At 35.1% G+C, this 14,694-nt stretch overlaps 1 protein-coding gene across 2 annotated transcripts; it reads left to right on the plus strand.

Moving 5' to 3' along the window:
* Nucleotides 1-1,102: 1,102 nt before the first annotated feature.
* Nucleotides 1,103-12,992, plus strand: HMA1 (heavy metal atpase 1). 2 transcript variants are annotated; one of them, XM_088217325.1, is made up of 13 exons: nucleotides 1,103-1,351; nucleotides 3,992-4,142; nucleotides 4,233-4,417; nucleotides 4,744-4,890; nucleotides 5,134-5,329; nucleotides 7,248-7,360; nucleotides 8,395-8,636; nucleotides 9,253-9,358; nucleotides 9,893-10,057; nucleotides 10,260-10,476; nucleotides 11,556-11,743; nucleotides 11,823-11,909; nucleotides 12,451-12,992. In XM_088217325.1, exons 2-13 carry the CDS (start codon nucleotides 4,055-4,057, stop codon nucleotides 12,628-12,630), a joined length of 1,914 nt encoding a protein of 637 aa, XP_088073451.1. In that variant the 5' UTR covers nucleotides 1,103-1,351; nucleotides 3,992-4,054; the 3' UTR covers nucleotides 12,631-12,992. The 2 variants fall into 2 exon arrangements, with proteins under 2 accessions (XP_088073451.1, XP_021907905.1); XM_022052213.2 differs by lacking the exon at nucleotides 1,103-1,351 and adding an exon at nucleotides 3,207-3,823.
* Nucleotides 12,993-14,694: the final 1,702 nt, after the last annotated feature.

Below are 14,694 nucleotides of genomic sequence, written 5' to 3' on the forward strand. Positions count from 1 at the left end.
AATAAACAAATCCAAATATAATTTTATAAAATTTAAAATGATTTATTCGAATTAAATTATGTTGAGTGCATAATTATTTATCTTAATAAAAAATAAAACAAACATTTTTCTAGTTTTTATTTCAATAACAAATTTAATCTCTCTTTGAATTGTGGTATTTCATGGTTAATTAAAATAGGGTATGGTATTAGGATGATGAAATCTTTTTGTTTCCTGGTATAATTATTTAAAAGTATTTCACGGTATCTGAAAGACAAGTTTTAGGTGAATTTTTAAAATTATGCGTAGTTTTGATGAACTCATATTTTTGTTCCAGTTATATCCTTATTAAATTTTATTAATCTCTGTTTTATTCTAATTATTTATTTATTTATTTACTACTATAATTATTTGAAATACCTTTTAATTTTTTATTTTTTAAAATAATTTTAAATTTAATATAATAATATATAAGTATAATTATTCATTTTTTATATATAAATAATTTTAATTTTATTAAAATAAAATTAATACGATAATGTAAATAATAATTATATATTATCAAATATAATAATTAAATGTGATAATGTATAATAATTATTTATATAAATATAAATTTAATTATATTTTTATATAATTTATTTTTTTATTGTATTCTTTTTATATATATTTTTTTATTTAATGTTACATATAATAAAATATGAATAAATTAGTAATTTGATTGAATATACAATCATACCATTGTATCAATTTAAATAAAACAGTTGTCATTACCAAACATTAATATACAAATATGGTATAACTTTATTATTATTATTTTGTATTATTACCATACATTAATTACCCACCACAAAATTCATCTAACCAGAATATTAAAAGCATGTATTATTACTCAACAGTCATTAAAAATAATAAAATCATTATATTGATAACTATGAAATCATAAATTGTTATAAAATAATTTATAAAATTTTATTTTTATTAGACAAAATCATAAAGGGTGAAACTCTAATTTATTATTAATTTCAAAATAATGTTTTAATAAAATGCATGAAAAATAATAATTTCTTGTAATAGTCAGGTATGTATGGGAGTAGGATGGATGGTCGGGATGGGACGGGATGGGATGGGAAAAATCAACAATTAGGATGTGAAGTTGAGTGGAGTATCATCGGGCAAAGAAAGGAAATCAGGGAGGAAAAGAAAGGAAATGAGGAAAAACAGAGAATGCGAGTGCGAGAAAGAGAGAGAGAGAGAGGCGATTGCGAGAGGTGAGCGATCGGAGGCGAGTGCAGAAAACGATTGATCGGAAGTTCTGAAAGAGGTGAGGTCACGGTGGATTTGGTGAGAGAGAAGAGTATGGAATCAAGAGGTAAGAAGAATTTGGAGTTTCAAAACTGATTTGTGGCAATACATGTTGAATTTCTATATTGCATGTTAACCGATGGTTACAGATGTAGGGAATATGGATTAAGGAAGTACTTTGAGGTGGAATTATATTCGGGAGTAGTAAACGGGCAAGGAGATGATATGTTCATGAGCTGTAGGGGAGAGAGAGGAGTTTTAGCAATCCGATATTTAGGGATTTCTATGAGTACATGAGGAGGATTAGAGAAGGTTATAGGTGAAGTCGGTTAGGATCTACGGGGAGAGAGGACTGTTAGGAATGAACAGAACTGAGCAAAACGAGAGGTGAGGGAGACGAAAAGGGATGAGGTCATCTATTGGCCAACACTTTCTGATTCAGGCATGTGTTTGGGAGGCCTTTGGCTCATACTTAGGGATTTTCGGGTGCCGATGTGTTGAGAATGCGAGTCTGTGTGTGTATGTTCGTGGCCACTCAGTGGTCGGTGGGTGCCTGGGCGTTTTCGGGTGTGCAAGGTGCCGATAGGGTGTAGAGGCACGTCCTGTGCATATGGCCACTCAGTGGCTGGGATGTGGTTGGAGTGAAGCAGGTGGTGGTGTATGGAGGTGCTAGTAGAGTGAAGAGGCACGGTTGTGTGAGTGTGACCCTTAAGGATCGACAGTTGTGTGAGTGTAGCTCTTAAGGGATCGATAACTATGTGAGTGTTGCCCTTAAGGGGTTGATATGTGTTAGGGAGCGTCTACTATTGTGGTGAGACAGTGAATGCGGCACATGGGTTCGTGGGTGGCCTTCAAGGGTCATTATTTGCGCCAAAAGGTGTGGTATAAAGTGGGTGGTGGGAATGTGGGAAAAAGAGAGACATGGTTGAGTGGTAGTATTTGTGAGGACTATTAGTTGTTCTGGGTTGTTATAGTATTTGGTGTGGCGGTATTGCTGAATGTGTTCTGTATCTAGGAGTCGCTAGGGCCGCAGGAAAGTATTAGGTTAGAGACGAAGTTAGAGACAGTAGGTAGTAAATGAGTGTGAGTGTGAGTGTGAGTGTGAGTGTGAGAGAAGCATGGGTGGAGAGGAAGTGTACTGAGTAGGAAGGAAGAAAGATGGAGTGTGGAATAAAATGTTGGGAAGGGAGTCTACCTAATTGTTATACTTTAGTTTTAAATTCTAAATTATTTTTATTGGGTTATGTATACTCATCATCTTAATTTTTAAATGCAGTGCAACAGGAACTAAAACTGGAATGCTTAGCCACGGACTCCATACTTGAGGGAGATAGAATAGTAGTATTGAACTTGATATGAAGTGTTACAATTAATTATGTTAAAGTAATAGATGATTCTCATGTGTTTGTTTGTATTCGTTAGATTGATTTTGGATTAAATGTTGTATATCTTGTAAATAATTGTTTTTATTTTATGGTAAAAGTCTTTACAGCGTTGGTTGAATTTTTTCGATACGATGCGTTGATATAGATTAGTGGAATATCTTATTCTTATTTTGTAGGATAGGAAGTAGTTTGTCACATTTTTCATGTCTAATTTAAAAAGAAAATCTAAAATTATTATATTTGAAAAAGTTTTGTAACATTTTTAAGCTATTATACTTACTTTTAAAAACATTTCTTAATATTTTCCTATGAGATTGGTGGACTGAAATAAATAAATGTATATATGTATAATATTTATACTTTTAAAGTTAAATAACAAAATAAGGTAATTTATAAAGGATAAAGAGTATAAACCACAAACTTCGAAAATAAAAGAAATTAGAATTTTTAAAAGAAAATAAAAATAAAAAATAAAAAGAATTATGGGCCCACTAAATGAGCTCATGGTGTGGTTAATATAACAACACCTCAAAAAGTTGGTCTTCTTTTGTCTGTAAAATTGGAAGTTCGCTCTCTATTCAATCCGACGTTTTGCAATGACTCGCAAAGGGGACTGTTGATGAAGCAAGGTTGCGTCAATGGAAACCGCGGTGCTCCATCATCCAATTGGCCTTACCAAATTCCCTTCTCTAAGTCGACCCGCACGAACCAGCCCAGTTAACTCGCCCAAACTCGTTTTGCACCATCAGTTTCCCCAATTTCACTTCGATTCTCCTAACTTTCATCGGTTGATAGTCCATTGCGTAGCCCAGGCCAGCAATCACCACCGAAACAACCACCGCGACCAACATCATAGTCACGAACACACGCATCACGATCACGTTGGCGCTCATCATAATCATCACAATCACGATCACCATCACCATCATCATGGTGGCACGCAGGAGCTGAGGGGGCCGCAGAGAGCGTTGATTGGGTTTGCGAGAACCATAGGATGGGTTCACCTAGCAAATTTCTTGAGGGAGCACCTTCAGCTCTGCTGCTGTGCCACAGCTTTATTCCTCGCCGCTGCTGCTTGCCCTTACTTGGTCCCAAAACCGGCCGTCAAGTCTTTACAGAAAACCTTCATTTTTATCGGTTTCCCGTTAGTTGGAGTAAGGTTTTCTTTCTACGCGTATGTTTTATCTGAATGTTACTCGGTTTTGCAGAAGTATCTGCGGTTCTCTATCTAACTTTTGTCTGTTATCATGTGAAATTTAGAGTTTCTTGATATGCATAGAAATTATTAATGAAATTCTATTATTCTATCATTTAAAAATTAGGTCTCTGCAGCTCTTGATGCACTTACTGATTTAGCTGGTGGTAAAGTTAACATTCATGTCTTGATGGCATTAGCGGCCTTTGCCTCCATATTCATGGGGAACTCACTTGAAGGAGGATTACTTCTAGCAATGTTCAATCTTGCTCATATAGGTGAGCCAGTAAAGCTTTTAGCTCTTGAGTGATAATTCTTGTCGGGAAAGCTTATAAGTTTCCTGCTCCTGTTTGTTGTCATTCCTCCAGCTGAAGAGTTCTTCACCAGCCGGTCTGTGGTGGATGTTAAAGAGTTGAAGGAAAATTACCCTAATTCTGCCCTTGTGCTAGATGTGAATGATGAAAATTTACCAAATACCTCTGATTTGTCTTACAGAAGCATTCCGGTGCATGATGTGGAAGTTGGTTCCTATATTTTGGTCGGAACTGGTGAGGTCTGTGATAACTCATCTGTTTCGCATTTACTACGATTATAATTTATCTTTAACTTTCTTTCTTATTAAATAAAATGAAAATTAACTTTCTTTCTTATTAAATAAAATGAAAATGAACCTTTCTTTGCCTGATTGAAAGAAATGTAGCATTCACATTTTTCCCTCTGCGCTGCTATTTAAGCTGTTTTCTATTTTCCTGCAACCTCAATAGCTATGGAGAAGTAAATATCTTTGCCAACCCGTTTCCTCAAAAATTGTAGGTTTAAGATGTGTTAACTCATGTTCTACATATGGAAATTGATAGTGGAGATTGTTACTGTGTTTAGGCTGTGCCTGTAGATTGTGAAGTTTATCAAGGTGGTGCAACCATTACCATTGAACACTTAACTGGAGAAATCAAACCATTGGAAGCAAAAGTTGGAGACAGGATTCCTGGAGGTGCAAGGAATTTGGATGGTAGAATGATTGTGAAGGTATTTTAAAACGTTGTTTATGTCTGAATCTTTTCCAACTTGATGTCAATTTTTTATAATTCCTGTAATTTGTGAGCATGTAAATGACAACAATTTTCTGTTGATGTTATTCATTGTTAATTCTTCTTCATTGCTATACACAAAAAAAAAAAACCTTCAAATTTTTTTGTTCTCATTTGCTAATTTACACTACTTGTTCTTATCTTTTTTTCCTTAAACTTTTTTCCATGGATTCTGACACAGGCAACAAAGACATGGAAAGACTCAACTCTAAGCAAGATTGTGCAGTTGACTGAAGAAGCACAATCAAATAAGCCAAAACTTCAAAGATGGTTGGATGAATTTGGTGAAAATTACAGCAAGGTGGTAGTCGTTCTATCAGTAGCTGTTGCCCTTCTTGGGCCTTTTCTTTTTAAGTGGCCATTCATCAGCACATCTGGTAATCTTTGAGAGAATTCTTTTTTTTTTTTTCAATAAAAGCAAATCTTTTCGAAGGGAGGAAAAATATTAGAAATTAAAGGAGGTTAGGCTATAATTTGCAGTATTTTTTTAGTTTACATAATTTCAGTAGTTTGGTTGTTTCTTTCTCTCATCCTTGTTAAATGTATATTCTACCACCTGAAAGTGTCCTACCCAAGTTTCAGGCTGAATTAAGAAAACTCGTTACAGAAATAGATGCTCTTGTAGAAATGATTCAGATAGGTTTTTTTAGTCTTTCAAAGAGTTGAAACCTCTAGGGACAGGAAGTAGGAGCTTGTGATCCGTGATCTCAATCTTAAGGTTGTGGGTGTATTTTGATAATAGATAATCTGAGGGGGAATATCCTGGTTAGCAGATGTTTTCTCTGTAAAAGGGAGGCTGAGTCTTGCGATCAAATAGTTCTTCAGTGTCCATATACGTTTAAATTATGGACCACAGCCTGCGTTTTGTTGGGAATAAACTGGGCAATTGCTGGATCAGTCAAGGATGAGTTATGGGCTTGGAAAGGAATTAACAAAGGAAGGAAGCATGTAGAGCTCATTCCTCTTACAATATGTTGAGTTGTGTAGAATGAGAGAAATAAGAGAGCTTTTGAAGGAAAGGAAGAGGAGCTGGGTAGAGTTAGAGATAGATGGCTCCATGTGTTGAGGTTTTTTGGTGTTGAGGCACCCCATTCCTTCTATTTACGAGTTTGGGGATTGTATTGACTTACTAATTGATTTATAAATAATTTTGTTCATGAGTGGCACTCGCTTAGTGCTATGATTTAATGATGCGTTGTATTTTTTATTTCAGAAAAAATGATCTCAATCCTAAGACTCCTCTATAGAAGCCTCAGGCAATCACTTGTTATATACAACCCAAGGCATGATAGGAAGACACCACATCCTCATAGAGATTAGCAATATAAGCCTAGACCACATCCCCATAGAGTTTAGCAATATAAGCCTAGACCACATCCCCATAGAGATTGGCAATATAAGCCTAGACATGGTCTTGTAACATATCTACATTATCAGGAGGACCCTTAGTTTGCCAAAGAAGGATAGCTTGACAATGGTAGAAAGGTCAATGCTGATGACACACCATTTTATGACAGCTTGGATCCAGGTATCGTTTCATATTGGCGTAGTTGCATTGAGCATTTTCTTTATGCCCTAACTGGAATGATATGGAGAAGGTCTATCAAGCCAAATATGTGCCCGCTTATTATAAGCAGGATCTAAGCCAGCAACCATATAATCATAGGATCTGATTTTATTTAGTGCATGTCTAACTTCAAATGGTTTGTACGTGGGTGTCAGTGTATGAAGAGCCTAGCATAGAAGAGTCATCTTGGCATTTATAGGATTTCTGGAATAGCATATTATGTTAAATATGAAATAGGAAATAACAAGTTAATAGAATGGAATGCCACTGAGGTGGTAATCCAATTGATAAGATAACAGTATGTATTTCTAGCTGTTGTGGAAGGGAACGCTTTTGCTTGGGGTTCAGTAGGCCATGGCAAGTTTCTTTCTTGTATAGATGTTATAGTTCAAATTGAATAATTGAACTCTTATGGCCATGTGCAAGAAGTGTTTCTACCCCAGTCGCTGTTTTTTTCTTTAACAAAAAAGGTCTAAATTGGATAGAATTACAACCACATAATAAACCTATTATAAATAGTAAATAAACTAGTAAATAAGTTCCTAAATAAACTAAATATCTTGAATAGTATATAAAAGTTCATATCACAAAAGTAACTCTTAATACCATAATCTTTCCACTAGAGGGTATTTGTCTTCAACATTGAAATTGCATGTGTCTATCTCTTTATATACCGTTTTGAGTTAATTTCGTACTTTATCTTGTTTGATGTTGAGTTACTCATGTAGCATCCAGAGGATCAATCTACAGAGCACTAGGACTTATGGTGGCAGCATCACCCTGCGCCCTGGCTGTAGCTCCATTGGCATATATTACTGCTATCAGTTCCTGTGCCAGAAAGGTATTACTCCACTAATTGCCTGCCATGAGCTGTCATGGATATAAAATTTTTCCAATCAATCAGTGAATGCACATACGTAAACTGTAATTCTGTTCAACTATTTATTGTCTGTTAATGTCAAACAACTCGTTCAGAAGTATGTGTGATGCATTTTAATACAAAAAGTTTGTTCTTCGATGGAAGAACTTATGAGAGCAATTGGAAGTTGCTTGACAAGAAAGTGACCTTTATTTTTAGCGCTTCATAGTTGAAAGCAAAAGATTTTTTTGAGCAAGTTGTACCGCCCATCTTGGTGTTTAAACTCATCTACCACTGAACTATTCACATATTCTTCAATTAGATGGTGTAAAGCATTTAAACTTTATGAAGGACCAAATCTTAAAAATTTTTTCCTCTGGGAAATTGGTGAACAAAAAAAGAGGATTTTCAAAGTCCTTTTCATCTTTGCCTCGCAGTACTTGTTCGCTATCGGTCTCTCGCCCGTATTTAGCCTTGGACGGAATTTACCGCCCGATTTGGGCTGCATTCTCAAACAACCCGACTCGTTGACAGCGGCTCGTGGTGCGACAGGGTCCGGGCACGACGGGGCTCTCACCCTCTCCGGCGCCCCCTTCCAGGGGACTTGGGCCCTGGTCCGCCGCTGAGGACGCTTCTCCAGACTACAATTCGAGCGCCGGGGGCGCCCGATTCTCAAGCTGGGCTCTTCCCGTTTCGCTCGCCGTTACTAGGGGAATCCTTGTTAGTTTCTTTTCCTCCGCTTATTGATATGCTTAAACTCAGCGGGTAGTCCCGCCTGACCTGGGGTTGCGGTGCGAGCGTTCCCCGGAGGGGTACGCTAGGGGGCCCGTGAGCACAGGGCGCACAGCCAGACGAGACAGCGTCGCATTAATTCAACCACCTACTCGTCCTAAAATGTCTGAAAACAATCAAAGATTCCAAAATTTAGTTGAAATGAAGTGTAACTTGTTATAATCCAAACTTTTGCGATGATGACCTCCCGGTAACCATGATACTGTTTTTTTCTTCTTTTACAGGGAATATTGCTTAAAGGTGGTCAGGTTCTAGATGCTCTAGCATCTTGTCATACTATTGCATTTGATAAAACGGGGACCCTGACAACTGGAGGGCTTATGTTTAAAGCAATAGAACCAATTTACGGACATCATATCAGAAAGAATGCTTCAAGCTTCACAGCCTGTTGCACTCCTGATTGTGAAAAAGAAGCTCTGGCAGTAGCAGCTGCAATGGAGAAGGGTACGACTCATCCTATTGGAAGGTATTGTATAAAACGCATTTTTCCCTCGTAACCCTTACCTGTAAAATACATTTGCTTGATATTGCTCTGTAGAGTAATTGACATTGGCCTATTAAATCTGTAATATTTTTGTTGACAACCAAAATAATGAGTTGATCTAGACAAAGTCTCAACCTCCACCTCTGCAGTTAGATCGTATGAGATCTGTTAGGTACTCTAGACTAGTTTCCGGGGAAAAACCTAAATAGTGCCTTCACTCAAGATCTGAACAGCCTTCCCTTTACGTTTTGTTTTTGTGATGGACCTTATTTTGTGGTATCATTTACATTTTGTAGTTCATGTTAATGCTCAAATGATCCTCTGGTTTTCACAGTATTTCAGTCCTGGCATTATCGTTTCTCATTTCAAATTCAACTTCAGAAGACAACATTGCCAACCTAATGAAATGTATCTCCTTATCCAGGGTGGTTGGCCTATGATGTTGAAGTGAATATTTATAGATACAGATCCATGGATGAATTCTTAACAATAACTCACCCTCCCATATTTATGAAATTTAAGGATTTTATATTAGTACTGGATAGGTTTTCATGGTTCAGACGTTTTTCTTGTGACATTGATAATTCTACTGTTACAGGGCTGTGGTAGACCATAGCATAGGGAAGGACCTACCTTCTGTTTCTGTTGAAAGTTTTGAATGTTTTCCTGGAAAGGGTCTTGTTGCTACTCTACTTGGAGCTGAGGTACTGTGTTCTGCCCAGAAAATCTGGTGGTTGTTTGTTTTAGCATTTCAAGCAGATTAGTCCTTTGGTTATATGTTTTACATATCTGTTTGTAACACGTGAACATATTCTATGATCAAGTTCCTGGAGCTGTTAATTTCTTTAAGTAAATTTAGCTATTACTATGGTTTGCCTAAGATAAAAATAATTTATTCTCAAAACAAAATGACAAGATAGAAAAAGGTTGTATGATTTGTATCTGCAAAGTACATGATCTTCCTTGAGTGTTTTTTAATTTGTGTCCGCTCTCCATTTAAAAAAATTAGCTGCTTCAGGAAGGAGAGAAGGAAATAATAATAGAACATATCGTGAGGGAGCTATATCAAAATCTTATCCCATCCCCTGCTTATATACTCTAAATTTTGTTGTCATTCACAGAAGTAGTTTTTCCAAGTGCATGGTTTCCTGGGCATTAGTCTTCATACTCTTTTGTATGGAGTGCTCCATCTCTCTCCACTCACTTGGCTTATTATAATGAACACTACTTTATTATAGTCAGGAACTGGAGCTGTTAGAAGTTTAAAAGCTACACTTGGTTCTGTAGAGTTCATCACTTCACTTTGCAAATCTGAAGATGAATCCCGAAGGATCAAGGAAGCTGTAAATGCTTCTTCATATGGAAGTGACCTTGTCCATGCTGCTCTTTCTGTTGACAAAAAGGTGTCTATTCTTTTAAAGAGAGAAAAAAAAGTATACTTTCATTAATTGGGATTATTTATTTTACTTCTCTGTCTATTCTGATACTTTAGCTTTAGACCATAAATTGGACATTTTTCCTACATAGAGGGAGTAGTTCTTTGTAGATTGGGAACAGCATATTGTTGTCAGGGTAAACAATAACTAGCCATAACTTCCTGTCTAGGTAACATTGATTCACCTTGAGGATAGACCTCGCCCAGGGGTTTCAGATGTTATTGCAGAATTGAAAAATCAAGCAAAACTTCGTCTAATGATGTTAACTGGTGACCATGAGTCAAGTGCATGGAGAGTTGCAAATGCTGTGGGAATCAATGAAGTTTACTGCAGCCTGAAGCCTGAGGACAAACTTAATCATGTGAAGAGTATCTCGAGGGATATGGGTGAGTTTATTCATGTGAAGTATTTACTAATCTTTTAGATGTTAGATTGCAGGAGCATATGAAAGCAGATAAAAGAATAAGGAAAATCTGTGGCATCATCTTTACAATTTCTATTATTTTGTTTTCATGGAGGATTTGGAGATAGAAAATTATTAAAAAAATTGCATCTAGTAATTCCTACCATCATTTTTAGTGTGTACCTGAAAATTTAGCCGTGTGGATGAATACCGTATTGGCTCCAAAGCTTCAGAATAACCTGTCATTTTGTGTCTTAAATAGATTGACATATGTACCCATGCACTATTTCAAAAAAAAGATATATGTAGCCATACACATACAGGCAATAATGAATTGATGCACTTAAAGCAAAGTTACTAGATTAACATGCAAGTTTGTCACTGGATTAACATACCTTTCATTCTTAAAAAGTTAATAAGATTAACATGCAAGTTTATCACTACTGCTTTAAAAAGTACGGCAGAGACCTCTGCTGTTATATCAGGAAATGGCACTTCAAACACACAGTAGAAAATGATGACAGCGAGAATGACTTTAGAGTTTGAAAAGACGAAGCTGTATGTCAGTTACTTCACAAAACCCATGAAATATCATCTTCTTTGTCTCTCTTTTTTTGTTCAATGCTCCATTTTTCTTGTTAAACTCAAGAACATTTTATTTGTGAATATGATTAGCTATCTACATATTTACATTCGTAGACCTATCAAAATAATGAAAAATTATCTTATTGGCTTATTGAAGGAATACGTACTATCCAAGTTTTCTTTATTTTGTTTTAAATTTTTGACATGTTTGCCTGGTGTAAGTTTCATACTTTGCATAATTAAAAAAAAAAATTCCGGTGTATCTCAATCACTGAAAAATATTTTCTAAACTGCTACCAGAGAAATTGTTTTGCTTTCTGAAGAAATACTTTTTTTGAGAACATCATTTTCAAATGAAACTTAAGCATCCATGTTTTTTTCTCTTGCTGTGCTCTTCTGTCATGCTCTTTTGTGAAGTTATCTTGTGGTTTTTTTTTTTTAAGTGATTAGTTTAACAGGTTTTGAAATTTATCACAGGAGGAGGTCTGATCATGGTAGGTGAAGGAATTAATGATGCACCAGCACTTGCAGCTTCAACAGTTGGGATTGTGCTTGCTCAACGTGCCAGTGCAACCGCTATAGCTGTCGCAGATGTCCTCTTGCTAAGAGACAATATTTCTGGTGTTCCATTCTGTATTGCAAAGTCTCGCCAGACAACTTCCCTGGTGCCTGCCTGCATTCATGATGATGTCATTTTTTTGACCCTGCTTTCAGTGCTGTTGACTTGTGCTTATTGATTTGCAGGTCAAGCAAAACGTGGCCCTTGCTTTATCTGCCATAGTCTTGGCCTCTCTTCCATCTGTTATGGGATTTCTTCCCTTGTGGCTGACGGTATGAACTTTGCTAATTTGATGCTCCATAGGCATCATTCTTTTCGTATTCATGCCTTCCAAAGCCCACAGCAAAACTTTAGTTCACAAGTTTTTACATGTTATATGTAAGTTCCTAAAGTTTTCACTGGAATGTTTATTCCTAACTTTATCCTGCCAAATAAGTCTTCAGGTACAAAATGATTAGCGAGAAAAAAGACCATGCTGTCAAAAATTCTAATTTGCTATTAAATGTTCAAATTATAACTTAAAAAATTTAGCCATGTTTCATACACAGGATACTTTCTAAATTTATATATATATATATATATATGCACATGAAAAAAAAAAAGTTTCTGAGAATGAAAAGAGAATTTAGAAAATGACGAGAAAAATATAACACGAGTTTCAACAAGCTTTTATGTATGCAAATTCAGGAAATAAAAACTAAAAATATTTTTATTTAGTAATAACCATTCTATTATGCAATTATTTTTAAGATACTACGCTGCAAACTTCTGCTCTATGCCCTAGTGAATGCTTTTCTTTGTTTAAACTCACAGGTTCTGTTACATGAAGGTGGGACTCTTCTTGTCTGTCTTAATTCAGTTCGTGCCCTTAATGATCCTTCATGGTCTTGGAAGCAGGATTTGGGCCATGTAGTAAATGAATTCAAATCCAGGCTTTTGCCACCAACAAAGAATCCTACCAGCAGTTCTACCAACCAACCAGCAGCTTTGTAGCACCTTTAGGTTGGTTATCTTCTACATAATTTCCATTCTTTTTTGAGGTTGATATAGGCGAAAGAAAGAGCCACGATTCTGATTGGTTGTTCATATAAAGGAAGTGTAGAGAATCCTTAAGGTATATTGCAAGTCATGTAGTTTTGGAAGAGAAATTGATTTTCCCAAACACTGTACAAAATTGACAATCATCCATCAAATGCCTTTCTTCTTCTTCTTTAGGTTTTTATGACCGCACTAGCCCTTAGAGACTCTGGTAAATGTATTGGTTTTTCTTTCTCTTCAAATTGGATGGATGAAGGAGGAGTTTTTAACTTCATGAATTATTGAAAAGAAAGAAACTCAAATTTGAGATTTCTGAAGTGAGATATGTAGTTAAACTATAAGCATTCTAAGTTTAAGATGTTTGTTCTAAATGCATGCTCATTTCCTCTCCATTTAAGGTATATTGCCAACAGATGAATTATTTTTACAATATATATATATATAAATTTTAATTTTATAGAAAATTCAATTTTTGGTAAAGTTTAAAAATGATTTCTTATCATTTAAAGAAGTTCCATTCATTTGTTGGGTTATAAAAAAATAATAATAATTTCTAAAATAAATTTCAAAGGTAAATATTACAGAATAGTACCTTGATAGATGATTAATTCATTAGCCTCGTTTTGTAATTCAATATAAAAAGCACTAATTAGTGTTTGAAATTTTTTCTTTATAAGATATTATTAGTGATATACTGCACAAAACAACAATACATGTAATCCATATAAATTGAATAAAAAATAACTCTTGATTCCAGAGTTCACCCTGTTTTTCATTGTTCTCGGTAAGTTTAGAAAAGTTTGTATCAACTGCAACTGGCTTGGAGGTTGTAATCACCCAACTGTAAATTCACGGACCACTTAAATCAGTTAGTTGAAGTTGGTTAAATAGCAACCAGCAATGAGATAGTTAGTTTTAAATCAGTAAAACACAAAAAGAGTCAAATTTCAAGTTAATCGATTAAAAGTCGTTTTCCAGGTTTAAACAAGTTTCTGAGTTTGAAGATCAACCAAACACGCGTTTTCATTCGCTAACTGCCAACTGCCATTACTACAACTTCCCAACCACCTTTTATCCCAGTTTAGGTTCCTCATCCTATTTTGTATTTTAATTATTTAACCATAATCTACATTTTTTTAACGTAAATAAAACCCTTTAGCATGTACACTCAAAACTCAATAAATGCATGACGACCAAACTTAACTCAAACACAATGCAAACTAAATGAAAATTGAAACTAGTGTAAAACCAGTAATGATAATTGGCGAACAAATTCGTCGGAGATGAGATACAATTGTAAAATAGTTAAACGAGGCTTGGTTGTTATAAATTTTTAAAAAAAAAATTATTACTAAATAGGAAAATGCATAAATGGGAATTTTGAAAATTAGAAATATTATTATTACTAAATATTTTCAACCACCTGTCCATCTCCTTTTTTTAAGAACCCGTTTCATTAATACCAGCACGTGACTGTCTCTACGCGTTTTTTAGCTTAAAAATCCATTTCGGTTTTCAAAAGCTGCTGCTTCAACCCACAAATGACATGCCCCCCTCCCTATCATATATTTACACAAATAAAGCATACAGACACCCCCCACATGCCTTCTTCCATCCATATATATATGTGTACCTATATGTATTTTATATATACAACACCCTCACCATGTATCATAATTTACCCACACAATGCGAATATGTTGATTAAAAATAGTTAGAAATTTCCATCAAGTGTTTAAAAAATATATATTAAAACTTCAGATTTTTAGCAATTTTAACTTCAATATAAAATACCCAAAATTGCTGAACTACGTACGTAACCCATCAATTTTGCTTGTTTTTTTTTAGAATTTCAACTTTCTACTAAAACCCGTCCTGATTTTTCTTTTGATTTTTTAAAACCCAAGTGCCCATCGTGATACTTATCGTAAACCTTTAAAAGTCAATATTCTTTGAAAAATAAAAATAAAATTTCTGGATAAAAACATCATTTATCCCAAGAAACTAAAGAGGCCAGAG

The sequence above is a fragment of the Carica papaya genome, chromosome 4 (assembly GCF_054855325.1).
Source record: "Carica papaya isolate Zhongbai chromosome 4, ASM5485532v1, whole genome shotgun sequence".
Taxonomy (NCBI): domain Eukaryota; kingdom Viridiplantae; phylum Streptophyta; class Magnoliopsida; order Brassicales; family Caricaceae; genus Carica; species Carica papaya.

Coding starts and splice junctions, on each gene's coding strand:
- HMA1 (XM_022052213.2), top strand. CDS start 3,308: ATGGAAACCGCGGTGCTCCATCATCCAATTGGCCTTACCAAATTCCCT. Junction 8,637..9,252: donor ACGACTCATCCTATTGGAAG/GTATTGTATAAA, acceptor CTACTGTTACAG/GGCTGTGGTAGACCATAGCA. Junction 11,910..12,450: donor TTCTTCCCTTGTGGCTGACG/GTATGAACTTTG, acceptor TTAAACTCACAG/GTTCTGTTACATGAAGGTGG.